At 38.4% G+C, this 19,836-nt stretch overlaps 1 protein-coding gene across 1 annotated transcript; it reads left to right on the top strand.

Moving 5' to 3' along the window:
• On the top strand, nucleotides 1–16,311 carry Glipr1l1 (GLIPR1 like 1). The gene is made up of 5 exons (XM_031349636.1): nucleotides 1–316; nucleotides 1,468–1,710; nucleotides 10,147–10,247; nucleotides 13,955–14,040; nucleotides 16,167–16,311. The coding sequence occupies exons 1-5, from the start codon at nucleotides 125–127 to the stop codon at nucleotides 16,247–16,249; spliced, it is 705 nt and encodes a 234-aa protein (XP_031205496.1). The 5' UTR covers nucleotides 1–124; the 3' UTR covers nucleotides 16,250–16,311.
• The last annotated feature ends 3,525 nt before the right edge of the window (nucleotides 16,312–19,836 follow it).

Below are 19,836 nucleotides of genomic sequence, written 5' to 3'. Positions count from 1 at the left end.
TGCTTCAGTCTCCATGGCAACACTGACTGCCTTGTACACAGAAAGCCAGTCTAATCAGACTGAGCCAGTGTAGGGTGTAATCTCTGTTCGGTATATTCACTAGGGCTATCCTCTGCATCCTTCTATGGCCCAGAAGAAGAAATTTAATTTTTTATGGACATTAGCTCTATATTTGGTAGCCTGCAGACTGCCCAAGGCATTTGGAAAACCTAGAGTGCCAAGTATCTTCGATCCGAAATTTAAAAATGAGTTCCTTGACATCCACAATGAACTGAGAAGCAAGGTCCAGCCCCCCGCATCCGATATGAATCAAATGGTGAGAAAGAACAGGGATGATGTTCAGAACAATGAGTTTATGCAAGGGAGGGAGATGAAACATGATTTACCAAGACCAGAATTCGTTTTAACATATTAATAGATACATTTTTCAGAGGAAAAGAAAGAATTGCCCTTAAGTCCTTTTATGACGATGAAAAGAAAGTTAATTGCTTTAACCTCACAGGTCATTGTGCGTGGCATATGGAAATCATATCTGGATCGGTAAGATGCAGAGATTTCCCTGTTTTGGAAAACCGTACATTTCAGCTCCATCTGTCGTTCTTGAGACTGGTCAGTTGGGGTAAGACATCATGGGTTATTTACAAATCATGCTCTAAATATTTGTACAAGGCATCACAGACTATTGGTGAGGCCTGAAGCACTCGTGGCCTGACTGCTAAAAAGTGGAAGTGTTGTTTTAATTTTTACCAAATTGTGCTTGTACATGTCATATCACTGAGAAGCAATGAAAGCCTGTCATATTCCTGGAATTTGCTCCTGTGCTTGAAAGGGGTGTCCTTCTGATAGGTGTTAATGACCTGTCAAAAGTTTCACTACTTAGGCATACAAGGCTTGGGAGACACTTTAGAGAGCAGTTATCACAAGTTGAAGGCCTGAATGTGACATTACTTTGAGGTGGGAAGCAGTTGCCAAGGTTGATGACCCTGGCTGGCATCCCTCAGACAAAAAGACTGCAAGAAGAAGTTGAGTTGAAGCCTTTGATGTTGCAGCGATACATATAACTGTCCTGTTTTCTTACCTGTCTGGAGGTACACTGTTAGTCTTTGGGGAGGCAGGACTGAGGAGGCAGGTTTGGGGAGGCAGGCTTGGGCAGGGTCCCTGGGCTTTGCCCTGGTCACTTCTTGTTCCAATTTCTTATTGTTTCTTGTTCACTATGAGGAAGCTCCCGATGTTCACCTCATGATAGGCCTAGAAACATGGCGCCAAGTAACTATGTCCTGAACCCTTTGAGAAGGTGTTTCAAAGTAACTTCTCCTTTAAGCTGTTTCTTTTAGGTATTTGGTTGTAATAAGAAAGCAACTAAGAACAAATAACAAAAAAAAAAAATGCTTTTCCTAACAGGGTAAAATTAACTAAAATTTGTAAGCAAATATGTACTATTCAACTGAATATTTTTTATTTTTTCAGACTTGGGACAAGGCACTGGCAAAACTGGCCAAAGAATGGACTAAAGAGTGCAAATTTTCCCATAATCCCTGTACATCAAAACGATATGAATGTCTTCAGGACTATGACTTTATTGGAGAAAATATATATTTGGGTGCAATAGACGCCAAACCAGAAGATGTTGTTACTGCTTGGTACAATGAAAGTAAAGATTATAATTTTGAGTTTAATACCTGTTCCAAAACATGTGGCCATTATACACAGGTACATACTTGGCAAGTTATTAATTAGTTTTCTTGTTCACTTTAGTTACAAGACAATCTTTTTAGTATTTTATTTTACATCCATAAAAAAAAAAAAACCTCCATTTTATTGGGGAGTCCATGTACTGAGTATAGTTTTTCCAATCTTTAACAATGTAACTCTGCTGACATTGTCTTTACCTTACTTTCAAGAGATCTGCTGTGATCTCTTGTTCATCCTTCTGGCTTTTCCCCACTTATGGTTGCTTTTACGTCTTGATCAACTTTACATAAGGTACATAAGGTGCCTTGATCTTCACATGTTCTTTGTGCTATAGAATCTTGAGCTTACCCCACACTAAATCTATAGATTAAAATACATTTGGAAAACATGGGTCACTGTTTCTCACAATAGTTATCTCTTCCTAGATGCCTGCTACCAGTATTGGAAGTATGCTTGAATCATGCCATTTGACATTTGATGTCTCTATTATGTTTATGGTATTTTTCTCTTTGTGATCAATTTGATAACTTTATTACTATGTCTTTGACCCATAGTTGTTTCTTCTACATGGTAATGTCCTACTAATTTGATTTAGTTTACTTTTTTCTTTTTGAAATTAACATATGATTGCATCGTATTCCTCCATGTCTTTCCTCCCTCCAGTCCTTCTTCTATACCCCTGCTTACTAGCTTCAAATTTACAACCTCTATTTTTTTCATTGTTGTAACATATGTGGAGACACATAAGTGTTCCTAAAGACATAAATACAACATGCTCAGTCTGCATAATATTATGTATATGTATATGATTTCAGGGCTGACCTCTTGGTATTAGATAAAATTAAATTAGATAAATTTGGTTTCTTCCCTGGGCAAGATGGTTTTTCCCAGTCCTAGCATCCCTTAGTTGCCTATAGATCTAGACTTGAAGCCCAGTAAGATTCCTGCACTTCCTTCCTTGTTAGCAAGTCTATTGGCATCCTCTTTCTTCAGGTCTTGTTTAGGGATCCATGCTGATGGAACTTAATTGGTATGGCTTATACCCTTGCTTCCACTATGATCTGTGAGTATTACATATAGGAGGAACCATTCCTCTGGTGTTTTTACTATTGTCTCATTTGTTATTGCTTTCACTGCAGAGGACAGGTTCTGGCCTGCATTCTCTCACATTTCTGTGTTTTTAATCATGTTTTATCAATGTCATTATAAACCCAGTTTACTAAAGTTAATCTTGTGACATGCTGGATTCATTGTAAACCTTATGAATGGAACTCCTTATACTATGTTCTTTCATCATCTATTCTATAAAGTAGGAAGAGATTATTTTAATCAATCTAATTTACTGCATTTTAGTCCTCTGGGGTGGGGGGCTACCTTGTACTATATCCTATTTATTTGTTTTTCAATTTTTATTGTTTTATTTATTTACATTCCCACCCTTGCCACCCCTCTCAGTTCCTACTCCCCATTACCTCTGAGAGGTTCTCCCCTTTATAGCGATGAGTTTGAACTACACTACTTTGTGTTCCCAGAGGATCGCATGCGTGCATCCACCCAGGAACTGCCTTTGGATCCTAGCATCCTTCTTTCCTGAGTCATAAGAATCTTCCATCTCTTCCTCCTGCATCCTAGCCTCTGCAACTCTAAAGGTCCTGCCCTGTCTCCCTTTGCCTAGCCATTGGCCTCTGGCATCTTTATTGATTGATCAAAGACCAACTGGGGACAAAGACCTTTGGCATTTGGACACCCAGATTCCCAGATTAATTGAATCAAAGCATTAGAACCAATCTCCAACTCTCCCTCCCTCCCGCTTCGCTGAGGCCTCAAGTCTTTGGAGGATTAGGCACATCTGCTTTCAGATGCCTGACCAGGCAGACTTCTGCTATATTTGTGCCAGGGGCCTCGGACTGGTCCATGTATGCTCCTGGTTGGTGGCTCAGTTCTGAGAGCTCCCTGGTGTCTGGATAAGTTGAGGCTGCTGGTCTTCCTATGGGGTCGCTCTTCCCTTCAGCTTCTTCAATCCTTCTCCTACTTCAACCATATGGGTCCCCCATTTCAGCTCAATGGTTGGGTGTCAGCATCCTCATCTGTCTCAGTAAGCTGATGGTAGGGCCTATCAGGAGACAGCCACACCAGGCTCCTGTCTATAAGCACATCATAGCTTCAGTAATAGTGTCAGGCCTTGGTGCCCTCCCATGAAATGGAACCCAAGTTGGGCCAGCCATTGGGCTGCCTTCAATTTCTTCTCCATTTTTGTCCCTGCAGTTATTTTAGACATGAACAACTCTGGGTCAGAAATTTTGACTGTGTGTTAGTAACGCTGTCCCTCTGCTTGAGGCCCTATCTATCTACTGGAGGTGAGCTCCTTGAGTTCCCTCTCACCAATATTGGGCATTTGGGCTAAGGTCAGCCCCATTGAGTCCTTAGAGTCTCTCAAATGCCCAGGATCTTGAAAACACTATTTCTTATACTTTTCCTTATTTCTGTCACTGCATATAGATATATAAATCTGTCCTAATTTCTACATTTTATGAGAGGTAGAAATCCATTTTGACTAAGCCTTGCTCTTACACATATGACAGAGGCTGCTAAAGTAACAGGAAGAGTTACTTTGCTTGACCAAAATCACTCATCTTTCTAAATTGAATTAACATTTTTACTGTCTTAAAATTATTTTGTAACTTTATGCCATTAATTTAATTATATCTTTCTATCTTTCCCAATTTCTCTTTGTACCAGCAGGATGGAGCACAGTGGCTGGTACTTATCTGATGCTTAGTAATTGTTCTTTTTATGTTATAAGCCCATGAACATCTTGAACAGTGAGCAGTCTTATCAACAATATGTTAAGCAAATAGTTTTTAATCAGAGGTTCAGTGAAGAAGGAAACTTGCAGTGTCCAGGTTTTCACTGTTAGTACAAGGAGGTTTTTTTGTTGTTGTTGTTGTTTTGTTTTTTTGTTTTTTTGTTTTTGGGGGGGGGGTTATGTCTTGATGATTTTCAGGGCATCAGAGTCAATGCTGTTGGTAAAAAATATAGTTTGTCTCTAGCTGGGAAGATTGGTAGAATGGGATCCAATGTCAGGTGTCCTGATAAAAAGAAAAAAGTCCTACACCCAACTGTCTAAAGCCGAGTCTGTGTTTTCTCCTGTTCTAATGAAAGGAGAACACATTCTCAAACATCTCTTTCATCTTAAAACTGTGATGTCAAACATGGACAGCTGTTCATCACTGGCACATAAATTCAAATAGAATAACAACATAAAACCTGCGAGCTTACTTCTTCACCGAGTTACTCTCTGATAAAAGATATTAAATAACTGGGAATAAATTCATCCTTCTTACTAGTACAACTATATAATGTTTATTTATAAATGTTTGTTTGCTTAAAACAAAATTGGTTAAAAATGTCTTGCATTTGTCATTTACTTATTTTGTGTTGATGTTGCATTCAGTGTATCAATTTTAGATTTAGTCCTTTTCATGAAAGGACCACACTTTGAAGCTATATACTGTCACTATACCTTCACCATACTCAATCCTAAAAACATTACAATTTAAATAAACTGGGGGTGGGGAGGAGGTATGGAATGTGGAACAGTCGGAGGTTGGCCCGGGGGAGGGGAGGGTGGACTGTAAATAAATAAATAAAAATTTTAAAACAATAAAAATAAAGTAACAAAAATAAATAAATAAATAAACTAAACAGGGCCAGGGATATGGATTAACGCATTAATGCTTAAGAGAACTTAGATATGCAGGCATAAGGACTTTCACTTGAATCACCAGAACCCATGTAAAACTCTGGGAATGGCCATGCATGACTAACCCTATATATAACCCCAGCAAGAGCAGGCAATGAAGGAAGCGTGGGAGACACAGGAAGATCCCTTGGGCTCTCTACCCATACAGCCTTAAGACAGTTTAATAAGAGACTTTGTTTCCAGAGAATGTGATGGAGAACAATCAAGCAAGAACCTGGCATCCACTTCTTGCTTCCATGCATGCAGAAGCCCATAGATATTAATAAACCAGGTTTGAAATATTCCTCATAAACATATACACTTGCAATTGTCCTATTTAGTAAGCTTTTAACATTCAAAATGAAAGGATCCTTTAATAATTAACTTAATTTTATTTTTATTAAATGAGAAACTAACTCAGAAGAAATCTGCCATCCTGAGCTGGTTATGTGGTGAGAAGCAATGTTCATCGCTTAGTCCTTAACTTACCATGCCTGTTCCTAAACTGTGCTGTCTCTCAGGCAGTCAAAGAGACATTCAAATATGTTCAGAAAAATGATGAATTATAGCTGTGCTTCAGCCATGAGAAAACATGATTGGTATCTCAATTTGTAAAATACTTTAATTTGTTTTGTTGATGGAATTGTAAAGTCTAAAAGTTTAAAAATTTGGAAGGTCCACCCAACCTCCTACCTCCTGAGATTGCCTGTTTCCATTCTTTCTGCTGGCCCTCAGGGCTTCAGTACTTTTCCCTCACCTAATACCAGATCAGGTTCCCCTCCCGAACACACACACACACGACCCTTCCCCATCCACTTTCCCTCCCAGGTCCCTCCATCCCGCCCCTCTTCTGATTGCTTTTTTCTCTCTCCCAAGTGAGACTGAGGTGTTCTCACTTGGGCACTTCAGCCTGTTGACCTTTTTGAGTTCTGTGGACTGTACCTTGGGCATTCTGTACTTTTTTTTTTTTTTTTGGCTAATATCCACTTATTAGTGAGTACATACCATGCATGTCCTTTTGGGTCTGAGTTACCTTACTCAGGATGATATTTTCTAGTTCTATCTATTTGCCTGCAAAACTCAGGATATACTCATTCTTAATAGCTGAGTAGTATTCCATTGTGTAAATGAACCACATTTTTCTGTATCCATTCTTCTGGTGTGGGACATCCAGGTTGTTTCCAGCTTCTGGCTATCACAAATAAGGCTGCTATGAACATAGTAGAATACGTGCCCCTGTGGTATGGTGAGGCATCTTTTGGGTATATTCTCAAGAGTGGAATTGCTGGGTCCTCAGGTAGATCTATTTCCAATTTTCTGAGGAAACTCAAAACTGATTTCCAGAATGGTTCTACAGTTTGCAATCCCACCAGAAATGGAGGAGTGTTCCTCTTTCTTCACATCCTCAACAACATGTGTTGTCATCAGAGGTTTTGATCTTAGCCATTCTGATTGGTGTAAGGTGGAATCTCAGGACTGTTTTGATTTTTATTTCTCTGGTCACTAAGGACTTTGAACATTTCTTTAGGTGCTTTGTAGGCATTTGAGATTCCTCTGTTGTGAATTCTCAGTTTTTTTGTTGGGTTGTTTGATTTTTTGGTGGTTAGCTTCTTGAGTTCTTTATATATTTTAGATATTAGCCCTCTATCGGATGTGGGGTTAGTGAAGATTATTCCCAATCTAGAGGTTGCCTATTTGTCTTATTGACTATGTCCTTTGCCTTACAGAAGCTTCCCAGTTTCATGAGGCTCCATTTATCAATTCCTGATCTGGAATTGGAACATCCATTGGAGTTCTGTTTAGGAAATTTCCCCCTATGCCAATGAGTTCAAGGTTCTTTCTCACTTTCTCTTTTATTAGATTCAGTGTATCTGGTTTTATGTTGAGGTACTTGATACACTTGGACTTTAGCTTTATGCAAGGTGACAAATATGGGTCTATTTTCATTTTTCTACATACAGACAGCCAGTTAGACAAGTACCATTTATTGAAGATGCTTTCTTTTTTCCATTGTATATTTTTGGTGTCTTTGTCAAAGATCAAGTGACTGTAAGTGTGTGGTTTTATTTCTGGGTCTTCGATTCTATTCTATTGATCAATCTGTCTGTCTCTGTACCAATAGCATGCACTTTTTATCACTATTGCTCTGTAGTAAAGCTTGAGGTCAGGGATACTGGTTCCCCCAGCTGTTCTTTTATTGTTAAGAACTGTTTTCACTATTCTGGGGTTTTTGCCTTTCCAGATGAATTTGAGAATTGTTCTTTCCATGTCTTTGAAGAATTGTGTTGGGATTTTGATGGGAATTGCATTCAATCTGTAGATTTCCTTTGGTAGGATGGCCACTTTTGCTATATCAATTTTTACCAATCCATGAGCATGGGAGATCTCTCCATTTTCTGAAATCTTCGGTTTATTTTTTGAGAGACTTAAAGTTATTGTCATACAAGTTTCTTATTTGTTTGGTTAGAGTTACCCCAAGATATTTTATGTTATTTGTGACTATTGTGAATGGAATTGTTTCCCTAATTTCTTTTTCAGCCTGTTTATCATTTGTATAAAGAAAGGCTATGGATTTATTTGAGTTAATTTTATATCCACCCACTTTGATGAAGTTGTTTATCAGCTGGAGAAGTCCTCTGGTAAAATATTTGGGGTAGCTTAGGTATGCTATCATATCATCTGCAAATAGTGATACCTATATTTCTTCTTTGCCGATGTGTATCCCCCTTGATCTCTTTTTGTTGTGTTATTATTCTAGCTAGCATTTTGAATGCTATATTGAATAGACATGGGAAGAGTGGGCATCCTTGTCTTGTCCCTGATTTTAGTGGGATTGCTTCAAGTTTGTCTCCATTTAATTTGATATTGGCTGTTGGTTTGCTATATATTGCTTTTATTATGTTTAAGTATGAGCCTTGAATTCCTGATCTCTCCAATACTTTTAACATAAACAGGTGTTGTATTTTGTCAAATACTTTTTCTACATCAAGGAGATGATCATGTGATTTTTTTCTTTGAATTTGTTTATATAGTGGATTATGTCAATGGATTTTCATATATTGAAAATCCCTACATCCCTGGGATCAAGCCTACTTGATCGTGGTGAATGATGGTTTTGATGTGTTCTTAGAATCAATTTACAAGAATTTTATTATTTTTACATCGATATTCATAAGCAAGATTGGTCTGAAGTTCTCTTTTTTTTTGTTGTTCGATCCTTGTGTGGTTTAGGTATCAGACTCAAAGGGAGGGACCTAAGATGAAATGCCTGACAGTAGGGAGAGGGAACTTATAGAGCCCAACTCCAGCAGGAAGACAGGACATCAAATGAGGGAAGGGGTTGTCATTCCGCAGTGAAAACACTCACCTATAATTGTTCCTGTCTGAAAGAACAACAGAGATGGAAATGGAGAGGAGCCTGAGAAAAAGAAGGCCCAGTGACAGGCCTAAAATGGGATCCAGCTCAGGGGGAGGTCCCAAGGCCTGACACTATTACTGAGTCTATTTAGTGCTCAGGAAAAGGGACCTAGGAGAATGTACTCTGGAAGACCCAACAAGCAGCTGATAGTCAGATGCAGATATTTGCACCCAATAGACAGAAGCTGCTGACCCCTGTGGTTGAATTCAGGAAAAGCTGGAAGAAGCTGAGGAGGAAGGAGACCTGGTAGGAGGACCAGCAGTTTCAATTAATCTGGACTCCTGAGATATCTCAGACACTGGACCACCAACCAGGCAGCATACATCAGCTGATAAGAGGCCTCTAACACATATATAGCAGAGGACTGCCTGGACTGTATTTAATCAGAGATGATGCACCTAACCCTCCAGAGACTGGAGGCCCCAGGGAGGTCAGGTGGGGTGGAGGCATCCTGTGGGCAAGGAGGAGGTATGGGATGTGGAACAGTTGGAAGGCTGCTGGGGGGAGAGATGAAAATCTGGAGTGTAAATTAATTAACTAATTAATTAATTTAAAAAATTGACAGTGGTCAAATTTTTTTCTTAGATTATTTCATTTCCAAGAGGTATAAATAAAAATATCCCCTCCTCTTTTCATTTGGAGAATAGGAAAAAATTACATTCTACCATTGATGAAAGGGACTTGAGATATTCAACACATCTTTAGCTCTTTCCTGTGGTTAATTTTCCATACAACACTTCTCCTTTTGAAATTAGTTTTCCTTGGATGGACCTCAAAAAATCTTAAAAGTCACCACTCTTACCATTGACCATTTGAATAAATGTCATATATTTATCTTATGACTTGACAAAGGCATGGATAGTTTTAAAGCTGCCAGCTTAAAGCAGCACCAGTGCAATCAATTTAGCACCACTGTTTCCTAAGCACAAAGTAAATTATTGTTTTTAATCCAGGTCTGAGCTTGGTCTTTCTTGTAGTATGACCATGGAGAGAATTAAGATGTTTTCTAGGTTATCTAGAAGAACTCTTGATTTTTTTTTTGACAATGTATTATGTTTTCATTCACTCATTAAGTTATCCTTTTGGCATATGATAATTATTTCTCAGAAAAAAATCATTCAGCCATTATGAGAGCAGTCTTAACAAATTATAACGTAATGTGTTAGATGATAGAAAAAAAACAGTAAACATGTATATGTACATAGGTAGCATAATTAAGATTATACATAGTCTCATAACTTATTGTTTATATGGATTGCTTAATATGTTACTTTTTCAATTCCTTTTCTTATAGGTAGTTTGGGCCAAAACGTTTAAAATTGGTTGTGCAGTTTCAAACTGTCCTCATCTCACAGGAAATTCAGCTGGGCTATTTCTATGTAATTACGTACCAGCGTAAGTTAATTTCCTTTTTAAAAAATGTTCCAAGTTGAAATAACTGCTGTTAACAAATGTTTGCAAACCACGATGTAGTAGAGCACACCTTTCATTCCAGCATTCGGGAGGCAGAGATATTGGAGCTCTGTGAGTTGAGACAGTCATGTCTCGATAATGAGTTCCAGGACAGCCGATGCTACACAGAGAGACCATGTCTCAAAACCAAACAAAACAACAACCACCCAGATGTTTACAAAAACAGAATCTTATGTTAGACCCTAAAGGATCTTTGATGTCATCTCCCTCTGCAAAATTAATTTTAAAGGTGAAAATGGGATGGGGCTAGAGATCTGTGTAACTGAGAAGCCTCTCTTCCCCTGAAGTCTTTCAGCATGAGGATAGAAATGAGGGAAACTGTTTCTTAAGTTTGAAAAGTAGAGGCTGGGAAGATGGCTTGGTCAGTAAAATGTTTGTCTTAAAACATTCCTGATAAGGGTCTAGGGGAGGTTAGTGCTATAGATTGTCTGAGATAAACGTCAGTGTCTGGGGGAGCCTGGGGGAGCCTAGCTTGGCTATGCAGATAGCACAGGGGTCACAAGTGTTAACCATCTCCATTCCCAGACTTCACATGCCCTGCCCCCCTTACAGAGACAACACTGTTTAATATTCCTGGTTTCCTTAATGCTTTTCTGTGAGCCCAAGAATCTCTCTGCCTCCTATAACGCAACTAAGAGACTTGAGAGAGTTACACATTAAGCCCAAAGTAAACTGAATTAGTTAAATAAATAAAACAAGTGAAATAACAAAAAAGAAAATCAGCAGAAAGCCAAAGATTTCTCAAACTGCTCTCAGTGGAAGAAAAAGAGAGACATCAACAATGTTCAGAAATTAGCATTATATGTTTTATACATAACATAGTGAAAATAATACAGTCGTGTCCACAAACAGTAGCTTGGGTTAAATGGCAAAGTTCCTTAAAAGATATAAATTACAAGCCGAGCAGTCGTGGTGCACGCCTTTAATCCCAGCACTTGGGAGGCAGAGGCAGGTAGATTTCTGAGTTCAAGGTCAGCCTGGTCTACAGAGTGAGTTCCAGGACAGCCAGGGCTACACAGAGAAACCCTGTCTGGAAAAACCAAAATAAAAAAATAATAAATAATAAAAAACAGAAAGAAGGAAAAGATACAAATTATAAAGGAAAAAAATAAAGGAAAGCTGTAGAACACTATACCTTAGTACAGACATAAAAATTCTAAACAAAATTTAATTGAATACAATATAAAAGCATAATTATCTGGGAAGAAGTTTCCTGCTATAAAAGGCTGATTTAAACATTGTGAAATACTGAATGTATTCACTTACATTGATCACTGATTCTCATTGATGAAATGAGAATCGCATGACCATTTCAATAGATTCAGAGAAAAATATTCACTCCTGGTTGTTGGAAATAAGTTCGTTCCCAGCCCTAAACGGGATGTCTCCATCAAATCCCTCCCCCTCCGGGCTCAAGGAAGCCCTAGAAATAGAAGGCAGAGTCTAAGAGCCCGAGGAGGAGGTGGAGGACACCAAGGCAGCAAGGCTTTCTCAGTGAATATGAGCAAAGTCAAAGCTCATGTGAACTCACAGACTGAGGAAGCATGCTCGGTGCCAGTGCAGGTCTGCACCACTTAGGATCCTAGAAAGTGTCCTTGAAAGAAGTGGACACACACACCCATCCCTAACCCAGGACGAGTGAGTCTGTTTCTTGTAGTTTTGTTGGGCTCTTTGTCCTATCCTGGTATGTTAGTTTTTGTTTGGTTTTATTATATTTAATTTTCTTATTATCCCTTAGAAGCCTGTTTGTTGTCTAATGAGAGCAGAAAGGTTGTGGATCCAGGTGGAAGGGGAGGTGAGAAGGAACTGGGAGGAGTGGAGGGGAGGGAAATAAGGAAATAAAGGGGGACCAGTAAAATTTAGCCGGGGCAGTAAGTTCCAGGTCACAAAGAAATAGGTCACTGCTGCAAATGAAGTGTCTGAACAAGGCAAGTGTACTCTTAAGTGAGAGGGTGTGCCGAAGGAGGAACACACAGAGAGGGGCATTTGGTTTCTCTTCAGGCGGCTGTGTCTTTTTCCCCATTGGCTGAGGTCCAACCTCACCCACACCATCTTACCCGATTGGCTAGTCTTAAAAGAACTGGTGCATAAGAAATGAAGGAGGAGGGGCAAGGAGAGTAGTCCTCCCAGAGGAAAAAGGTCACCTGCACCCTGTCATCAGATCCCTGGAGTACAACAGATTCTTTTTTGTAAGAAAGATTTTACTGCGTGTTTGGGAGATTAAAATACTTGCATAAACTCTTGCAAGGTGGAGGAGATAAAAATTTAAACTTCTTGTTATAAACACAAGTTTTAGAAAAAAAAGACTCATATTTAATTTATCGAACACCTCAAAAGGAAAGATGGCTCAGCAGTCAAGGTCTCAGAATGCTCTAGCCAAGGACCCGAGTTTGACTCCCAGAACCAACATCATCTAGAATAGCAGTTCTCAACCTTCCTAGTTCTTCAACCCTTTAATATAATTACTCATGTTGTGATGACCAGATTGTGGGGTCATAACCACAGTTTGAGAACCACTGAGATGGGGAAAGTCCTATGTCTCTGGACATCTGCACTCACATGCATAAGACACACACCATTAAAAAAAAAAAAAAAACAACTTAGCAAATTCAAAATAGAAGGAAATATCTTACCCTATAAAGAGCACCTATTAAAAACTATTAGTAAACATTATAGCTAAGATCATGAATCTCTTTTTGTAAAGTACTATATGGTAAATATGTTGAGTTTTGCATACCATAGATACACTGTCACATGTAGATCTTTGTTTTTATGTTTTCAGTAACCCCTTATTTTTAGCTCATACACTGGACAAAAGAGACATGAGCCATATTTAACTTGTAGGCCTTATTTTGTTGCATGCTGGATGTACAAAGATGTAAACGCGGTGATTGAGAGCCTGAAAACAAATCGCAGCATGAAGGGGAAACCGAGCCCCACTCTAACGCAAAGAACTGCAGAGAAACTGTTCTTCCCAGAGAGGAGTCCCCTAAATGGGGTATCCAGTATCAAGTGGTCAGTCCTGAAGTCATGAACAATGTCAAACAGACAAAGCAAGTTCTCCCCTCTCCATCCCATGTATTGAGAGAGAGAGCAGGGGGGATTGGGACATGTTGGAGGAAGAAAGGGGAAGGGGGAAATGATGGATATTATTTATTTTTCCATCATCATTATTATTATTTTGTTTTTTCTTGTTATTGTTTTGTTTTGTTTTGTTTGAAACAAGGTCTCATCATATATCTGTGGCTGGCCCAAAACTCTTTACATAGACTGAACCATCCTTTTACTCAGAGATCCACCTGCCTCTGCCTCTGCCTCCTAAGTGTTGGGATTACAAGCTTGTACAGTCACCCTATATTCTAACTTTTAAATATGTTAAGAATTAAATAAAAATTAAATTTTAAATGAAAAATTTAAATAAAAGAAATAATATGAAATAAAATTTAAAATTTAAAAAAAGTTTTAATGGTTTCTTAGTATGTAGGAAATGATTCTTCTATTCAACAGCAGGTATTGCTGTTTTCTTTCTTTTTAACATTCATGACTTAGTGAAAGACAGAAAAGCTTGCATAAGCATTGATAAATTTAACATAGTGGCATTGTTTAATAAGTGTTTCCTGTTTTGGCAGAGGAAATTTCCTAGGCGTCAAACCTTACACGAAAGGAGACCCCTGCTCCATGTGCGGAGACAAAGCATGTGAGAATAATCTCTGCAGTAAGTAAAAGAGAAAAAAAATAATATTAGACAGTAATGACTCCATACTTTCATTATATTTTTATCCATGGTCCTTCCTGTTGTTAATCTCTAGGTGACTGGCTTGCTTCTATCAGAACGTAAACCATTTAGCATCAACTCTGTTAAGTATGGTTAGTTCAGATAACTCCTTCCCATCCCTGGGAGTTCTTCTTCAAGGAAGAAGACAAAGATGAAACAGAACTGTGATCTAGTCTGCTGTGTGCTAACGATAGCTGTTGGTTGGGATGCTTGTTTGCATAGGCTTCTAACCCCTGTCATTGACGTGTTATTACTAGAGCAGTGACTTCTTTGGAAGTAAATACCAGTCTGTCTCTGCCCAAACTAATTGTGATCAAAAATGAGTGCATCATCAGGCTTTCTTTAATTAATTTTTATGTGTGACAGTTTCATTCTTCTATATTACCCATTCTGATTATACACGCACACACACATTTCCTTCTCCCTATCAAATTGCCCTGTTTCTACCAGTTTCTGTCTCACACACATGACTTATAGTTTTACTTTAGGAGCCATTGGGATTGGAAATGTCCATTGCGTGCTCATTGGGTTAGAATGGCCCATTGGAACCTGGAGAGGTCAGCAGTGGGTGGACAACAGAAGGCAATGATATCTTACACCCTGAACACATGGGTAGATAATAATGCAGCCATAAGGCTGGGGCCCCTCCATTCTACCTGACTGTTGAAAAGCCCATTCTTTTTCAGACTCACTGTAGGCATACCTAGCTGCTGTGAGCTCAGGATTGCAATATCTCTGTTCTGTCCAAAGGATGGGCAGCACCCATCTCTTCATCTTGTCTTCTCTCTCTTACATTCTTTCCGATCCCCTTTCTACAATGGTGCTGGCCCTTGTCGTGTATGATGTAAGTGCCTCCTTTAGGACTGAACACTCATCTTTTGTGTATGCTTCATGCCTTGGGCAGCCACAACTGTCTTCATTCTCCCACATAAGCTCCTGAGATTAAAGCTGAGACTATCACTTTCCTGTGGGTTTAAAAATAAATATGTAGAAGGCAGATTGACACTATACAAACGTAGATAAGCAACATCTTCCCCAGCATTTGGCATGCTTGGATTTCTTAATGATAGCCATTCAGACTGGGGTAAGATGGAATCTCAGAGTAGTTTGAATGTAGATTCCTCTGATGGCTAAGAATGGTGAACATCTTTAGAAGTTATTTTCTGCTGGGCAGTGGTGGCACACGCCTTTAATCCCAGCACTTTGGAAGGCAGAGGTAGGTGGATTTCTGAGTTCAAGGCCAGCCTAGTCTACAGAGTGAGTTCCAGGACAGCCAGGGGAGAGTCCTCCATTCAGATCTATACCAGTTTGTTGTTGGGGTTACTTTTTTTAATTGATGATTTATTCAAACTGAGGAGAAATTTAGATGTGGCAATGCTGAATTTGAGATAAGTACCAGTACAGCAATGAAGATCATGTTTAAAAGTTCACGCAAAAAAATTGAATTTCCCTCACAGACTTAAGCCAGGCATGGCAGAGTCTCAAAAATAAAATTTTTGTTGTTGCTGTGGGGAATTTTTTCATAGTTCTCCTTATTTTAGATACTTATGCCTCTAACACAAGAGGGATTCTAGGAATATGTATTGGCATGACCTTAGTGATAGGCAGCATTGTAAAGCTTTTAAATCCAGTAAAGTTTGAAAGTTTTTGTTTTCTTAAGTTCAAGAGTCTTTTCTAATAGATTAGCTTATTTTAAATGCCAAAAAACAATATTTTTCATTTTATGTAGCTTTTCTTTCATTAAACCCCCATAATTTATACATCAAAGTACATCCAGAAAATATCTTAGTTATTTTGGGGGATTTTGTTGTTGTTGTTGTTGTTGTTTTCAGAGCTTAGGGCCGAACCCAGGCCCTTGTACTAGCTAGACAAGCACTCTACCACTGAACTAAATCCCCAACGCCTTTAGTTATTTTTTTTTAATTAAATTGAGCCTTTGACCATTGTGTTTTATTGATAGATCACAGAGCTTCTGATCATTGCTTTTTGTTGATAGGTCATTTAGCTTTGGATCATTATATTTTACTGACAGATCTTTGAGCGTCTATCACTGTGTTTTATCCCAGGTTCCAAGAATTCGAGAACATCTAAGCATAAATTGTCATGCCATCTACTTGTGCTTGGTTTTATTCTTCAGAGACTACTTTAACTGCTACTTCTATTCAGAAGAAAAATTTTAAATGCTAAAATAAAGGACTATTTTTCTTACTAGTTGGAACTCAGTGTCTGTTTAGTTCTCCATTACATCTTCTACATTCTTGTCTGAAATCTAAATTCAATGTCTGTTTTTCAATTCAAAACAATAAAAGCATATTCTAAATAGCACCATCTCATTTTCAGACTCTCTTTAATCCTACAGAGAAGCTAAATTCAAAGTCTCAGTCTCTGGGGGAGCTGGGAACTTCCCCATAGCTGAACAGCTTCTGTTATCAGCAAATAGTCTAACATCTAAGGCACAGCTTGTAAGGGAATAGTTGCGTGTATTCGGACACCTTAAGGACAACTTCTCCATCTTCCTGGGTCAAACTAAGTTCATGTTCCCAAGTTCAGGAACCCACTCCTAACCTGAGAAAACTCCCATGTTCAACCCCTTATGCCAAGATATGATTAAACACTACTACAGCCCACCCTGCTCCTCTTCTCTTTATGATCTCACCCTCCATACATGCTGTGCAATTTCTCTTCAGCTCCCAAGTCTGCTCTATGTCCCTGATCAATCAATAGCAGCTTGGTTACAGTAAATTTTTGTCATCTGCATTGACCCTGGTGTTTAGGATTTATGTTGGATTTAAGAGGACTTCCCATGACATTAGATAATATATGTGCTATATAATATATATATATCACTTTTTAATATATATGTAACATACATACAGTATATAATATATTTATTTAGTATATTATATGTAAAATGTAAATATTTAATAAATAATATTATATATATTAGTGTAGAAATTAGAAAGCAGTGGGATAAAGTCAATCTCATGGTTTTATTTTTAAGGTTTGTTGATAAAGCATATATATATATGTATATATGTATATATAACATATATATATATATGTTTGTAGCTACATGCAAATGAGAAACCAAAACCAAAGTTCAGACCCTCAGCACCTGTCATTGATGGGATAGGTACAACAGTCCACCCAACCCCATCATTTGGGAATTAGAGGCAAAGGATTTCTTGAGCGGGCTAGCTAATTAGACTTTAATCAGCAAGCTATGAACTCAATTAAAAGACTCTTTCTCAACATAGAACCTGGGAAGCAATCCAGAAAGACACCCATGGGGCCAAAACACATTGTACAACATGTGCCTTACATGTATATCCTCACACATATGAACACACATACAAACATGTGCACACACGTGTACACACACATGTGCACATACATGTGAGCACACACATATAGGTGCATGAGTGCACACATGTGCACTCTCACACATACACATGTGCACACTTACACATGTAAGTCTGCATACACACAACATGTACACACACATACACATGCACACACACGCACACACATGTGCGCATACACATACTTGTACGCACGCACACACATACACACAGAGGAAGAAGAGAAAGTAGAAAAGACTGAGGAAAAGAATCCAAAAGTTAAAGTATACTCCCACTAAGACCAATGCAGAAATCAAAAATCATACATTTGTGTTAGCTTTATTCCTTATTTGTTCTCATTAAATGTACAGAAAACTATATTTCAAATTTGTGTACATTTCATAACACTTTGAATAGCCAAATTAAACTCGTACAAAAAGAAAAAGGAAGTCTGAATAGGCGTATGATTGTTAAACAAATTGATGAAATGATCAATTAATTTCCCAAACAGAAAGCATCGGGCACAGATAAATTCACTAGGAAGATTTAACAAACACTTAAGAGTACTATTGTATGTGGGCAGGAACAGTTGAAATCTCTGAGTTTTCATCCAGCGTGGGCTCCACAGAGTGAGCTCCAGGATACACAGGGAGAATGAGCCTTGACACGAAACTAAAACAAACTAACTAAAAGAGAAAAAGGATGCTAACTGGTAAAACGGTGCTCCACAGTCACCTGTAGAAGACAAAAAGCAGAAGAAATGCTTCTTACATCTACTTGGCAATGAATTTTTGCATACAGCACTAAGGGCGCCATGCACAAAGACAAACCAGACTCCCTTGAAATTAAAAAGACTCCTAAATTGCTGACAAAAAGCAGGAAATACTTTTTAAAAAAACATACCTAATCCATGACTGTTATCCAAAATATGCAAATTACTCTTCAAACTCAAGAATGAATACTAAAGTCATTAGGAAAAAAATGGGTCAAAGACCTTAGCATCCACGATAAGGTAAAAAGCATATAAAAAGGTATTTCATCGAGGAAAGGAAGACTAAATGTAACAGTGTTATATACCTACTGAAAGCCTCCAATACTTAACAATAACAAGTATGTGAAGCAGCAGGGATTCTCACTCAATCCTAGTGGGAATGCAAAGGGTACTGACACACTGGCAAGTTGTACACCCAGATCCCTATAAAGCTGAGCGCTCAGGCCTGTGAGATAGCCCATCAGGTAAAAGTGCTTGCTGACTACAAAAACATCTGAAAGCAAGTCTGCTGGCTTGAATTCCAACTCACAAAGGGTGCAAATGTCACCTCAAAGTTGTCCTCTAACATGACATATGTGTCTGTGCCATGGCACAAGTTCTCAAACACAGACATGAACACAGTAACAAAATCATCACCATCATCATCACCACCGTTGTCGTCATCGTCATCATCATCATCATCATCATCCTATAGCAAACCTGGCTACATACCTCTCATACAATCAATAAATATGTTCTTTTGCATTACCTGCAAAAGTTGAATATAATTTACATCTAAAAATCTTCAAACATGTGTTTGTAGTAACTCTATTTATATCTGTCAAAACTTGAAAGCAACCAATATTGGCATTCCCTCAATGGATAAAGCAATGATTTTTTTTTTTTTATGTTGAGAAAATGGGCTATAACTCTGTTAAAAAAGCAATGACCTATCAAACAATGAAAAGACATGGAACAAATTTAAGTGTGACACTGTGCTAAATGTGAACAGCTTCCACTTTGCTTACATGTTGCATGTTGTATAGTACACAAATGCACTGCACAACACTCTCAAAAATGCAAATTGTAAAGAGAGAAGAGAGTGCCAAGGTGTTGGAGGGAAGGACATATAGACAGCATGGAGGAATTACTGAAACTCTCCTGTGTAACATGAAAATTATTAATTTCAATGGTATGTAATATGTAACGATAGATTGTTAGACATATGTCCAAATCCACAGAATGAACTGCATCCAAAATGAACCTTAATGTGAACTGTGAAATCTGGGCAATAAAGTGCCACCGTGGGTCCATTGTTACAAGAAATATACTAACCAGTGGGTTCTTTTTGTTTTTATTTTTGTTTTTTGTTCTACACAGGATTATTAATGGATATGTGGCTGGGGAGGGTGTTTCTCATTTTGTTGCTGTGAAATAGTTTTACTGTGTAGCCTGAGATAGTCTGAACTTGTTGTGTAGCTCAGGCTGGTCTAAAACTCATAATTTTCCTGTCTCAGACTCCTGAGTCCTGGCCTTAGAGGAAAATAGCACCATGCTGAGCTCCAGCGAAGGGTGCTGATAGTGGGGAAAGCTTCATGTTTTTTGAGGAAAGAGATCACATGAGACATAACTGTACTTCTCAAC

The sequence above is a fragment of the Mastomys coucha genome, unplaced genomic scaffold, assembly GCF_008632895.1.
Source record: "Mastomys coucha isolate ucsf_1 unplaced genomic scaffold, UCSF_Mcou_1 pScaffold4, whole genome shotgun sequence".
NCBI classification, from domain to species: Eukaryota; Metazoa; Chordata; class Mammalia; order Rodentia; family Muridae; genus Mastomys; species Mastomys coucha.
This window is presented reverse-complemented; position numbering and strand designations above follow the sequence as displayed.

Bases quoted from the DNA above. Each gene is read 5' to 3' on its own strand.
- Glipr1l1 (XM_031349636.1), top strand. From the start codon at position 125: ATGGCCCAGAAGAAGAAATTTAATTTTTTATGGACATTAGCTCTATAT. The intron at 1,711-10,146 runs GTACATACTTGG...CTTTTCTTATAG, and splicing joins CATGTGGCCATTATACACAG to GTAGTTTGGGCCAAAACGTT. The intron at 14,041-16,166 runs GTAAGTAAAAGA...GTTTTATCCCAG, and splicing joins ATGTGAGAATAATCTCTGCA to GTTCCAAGAATTCGAGAACA.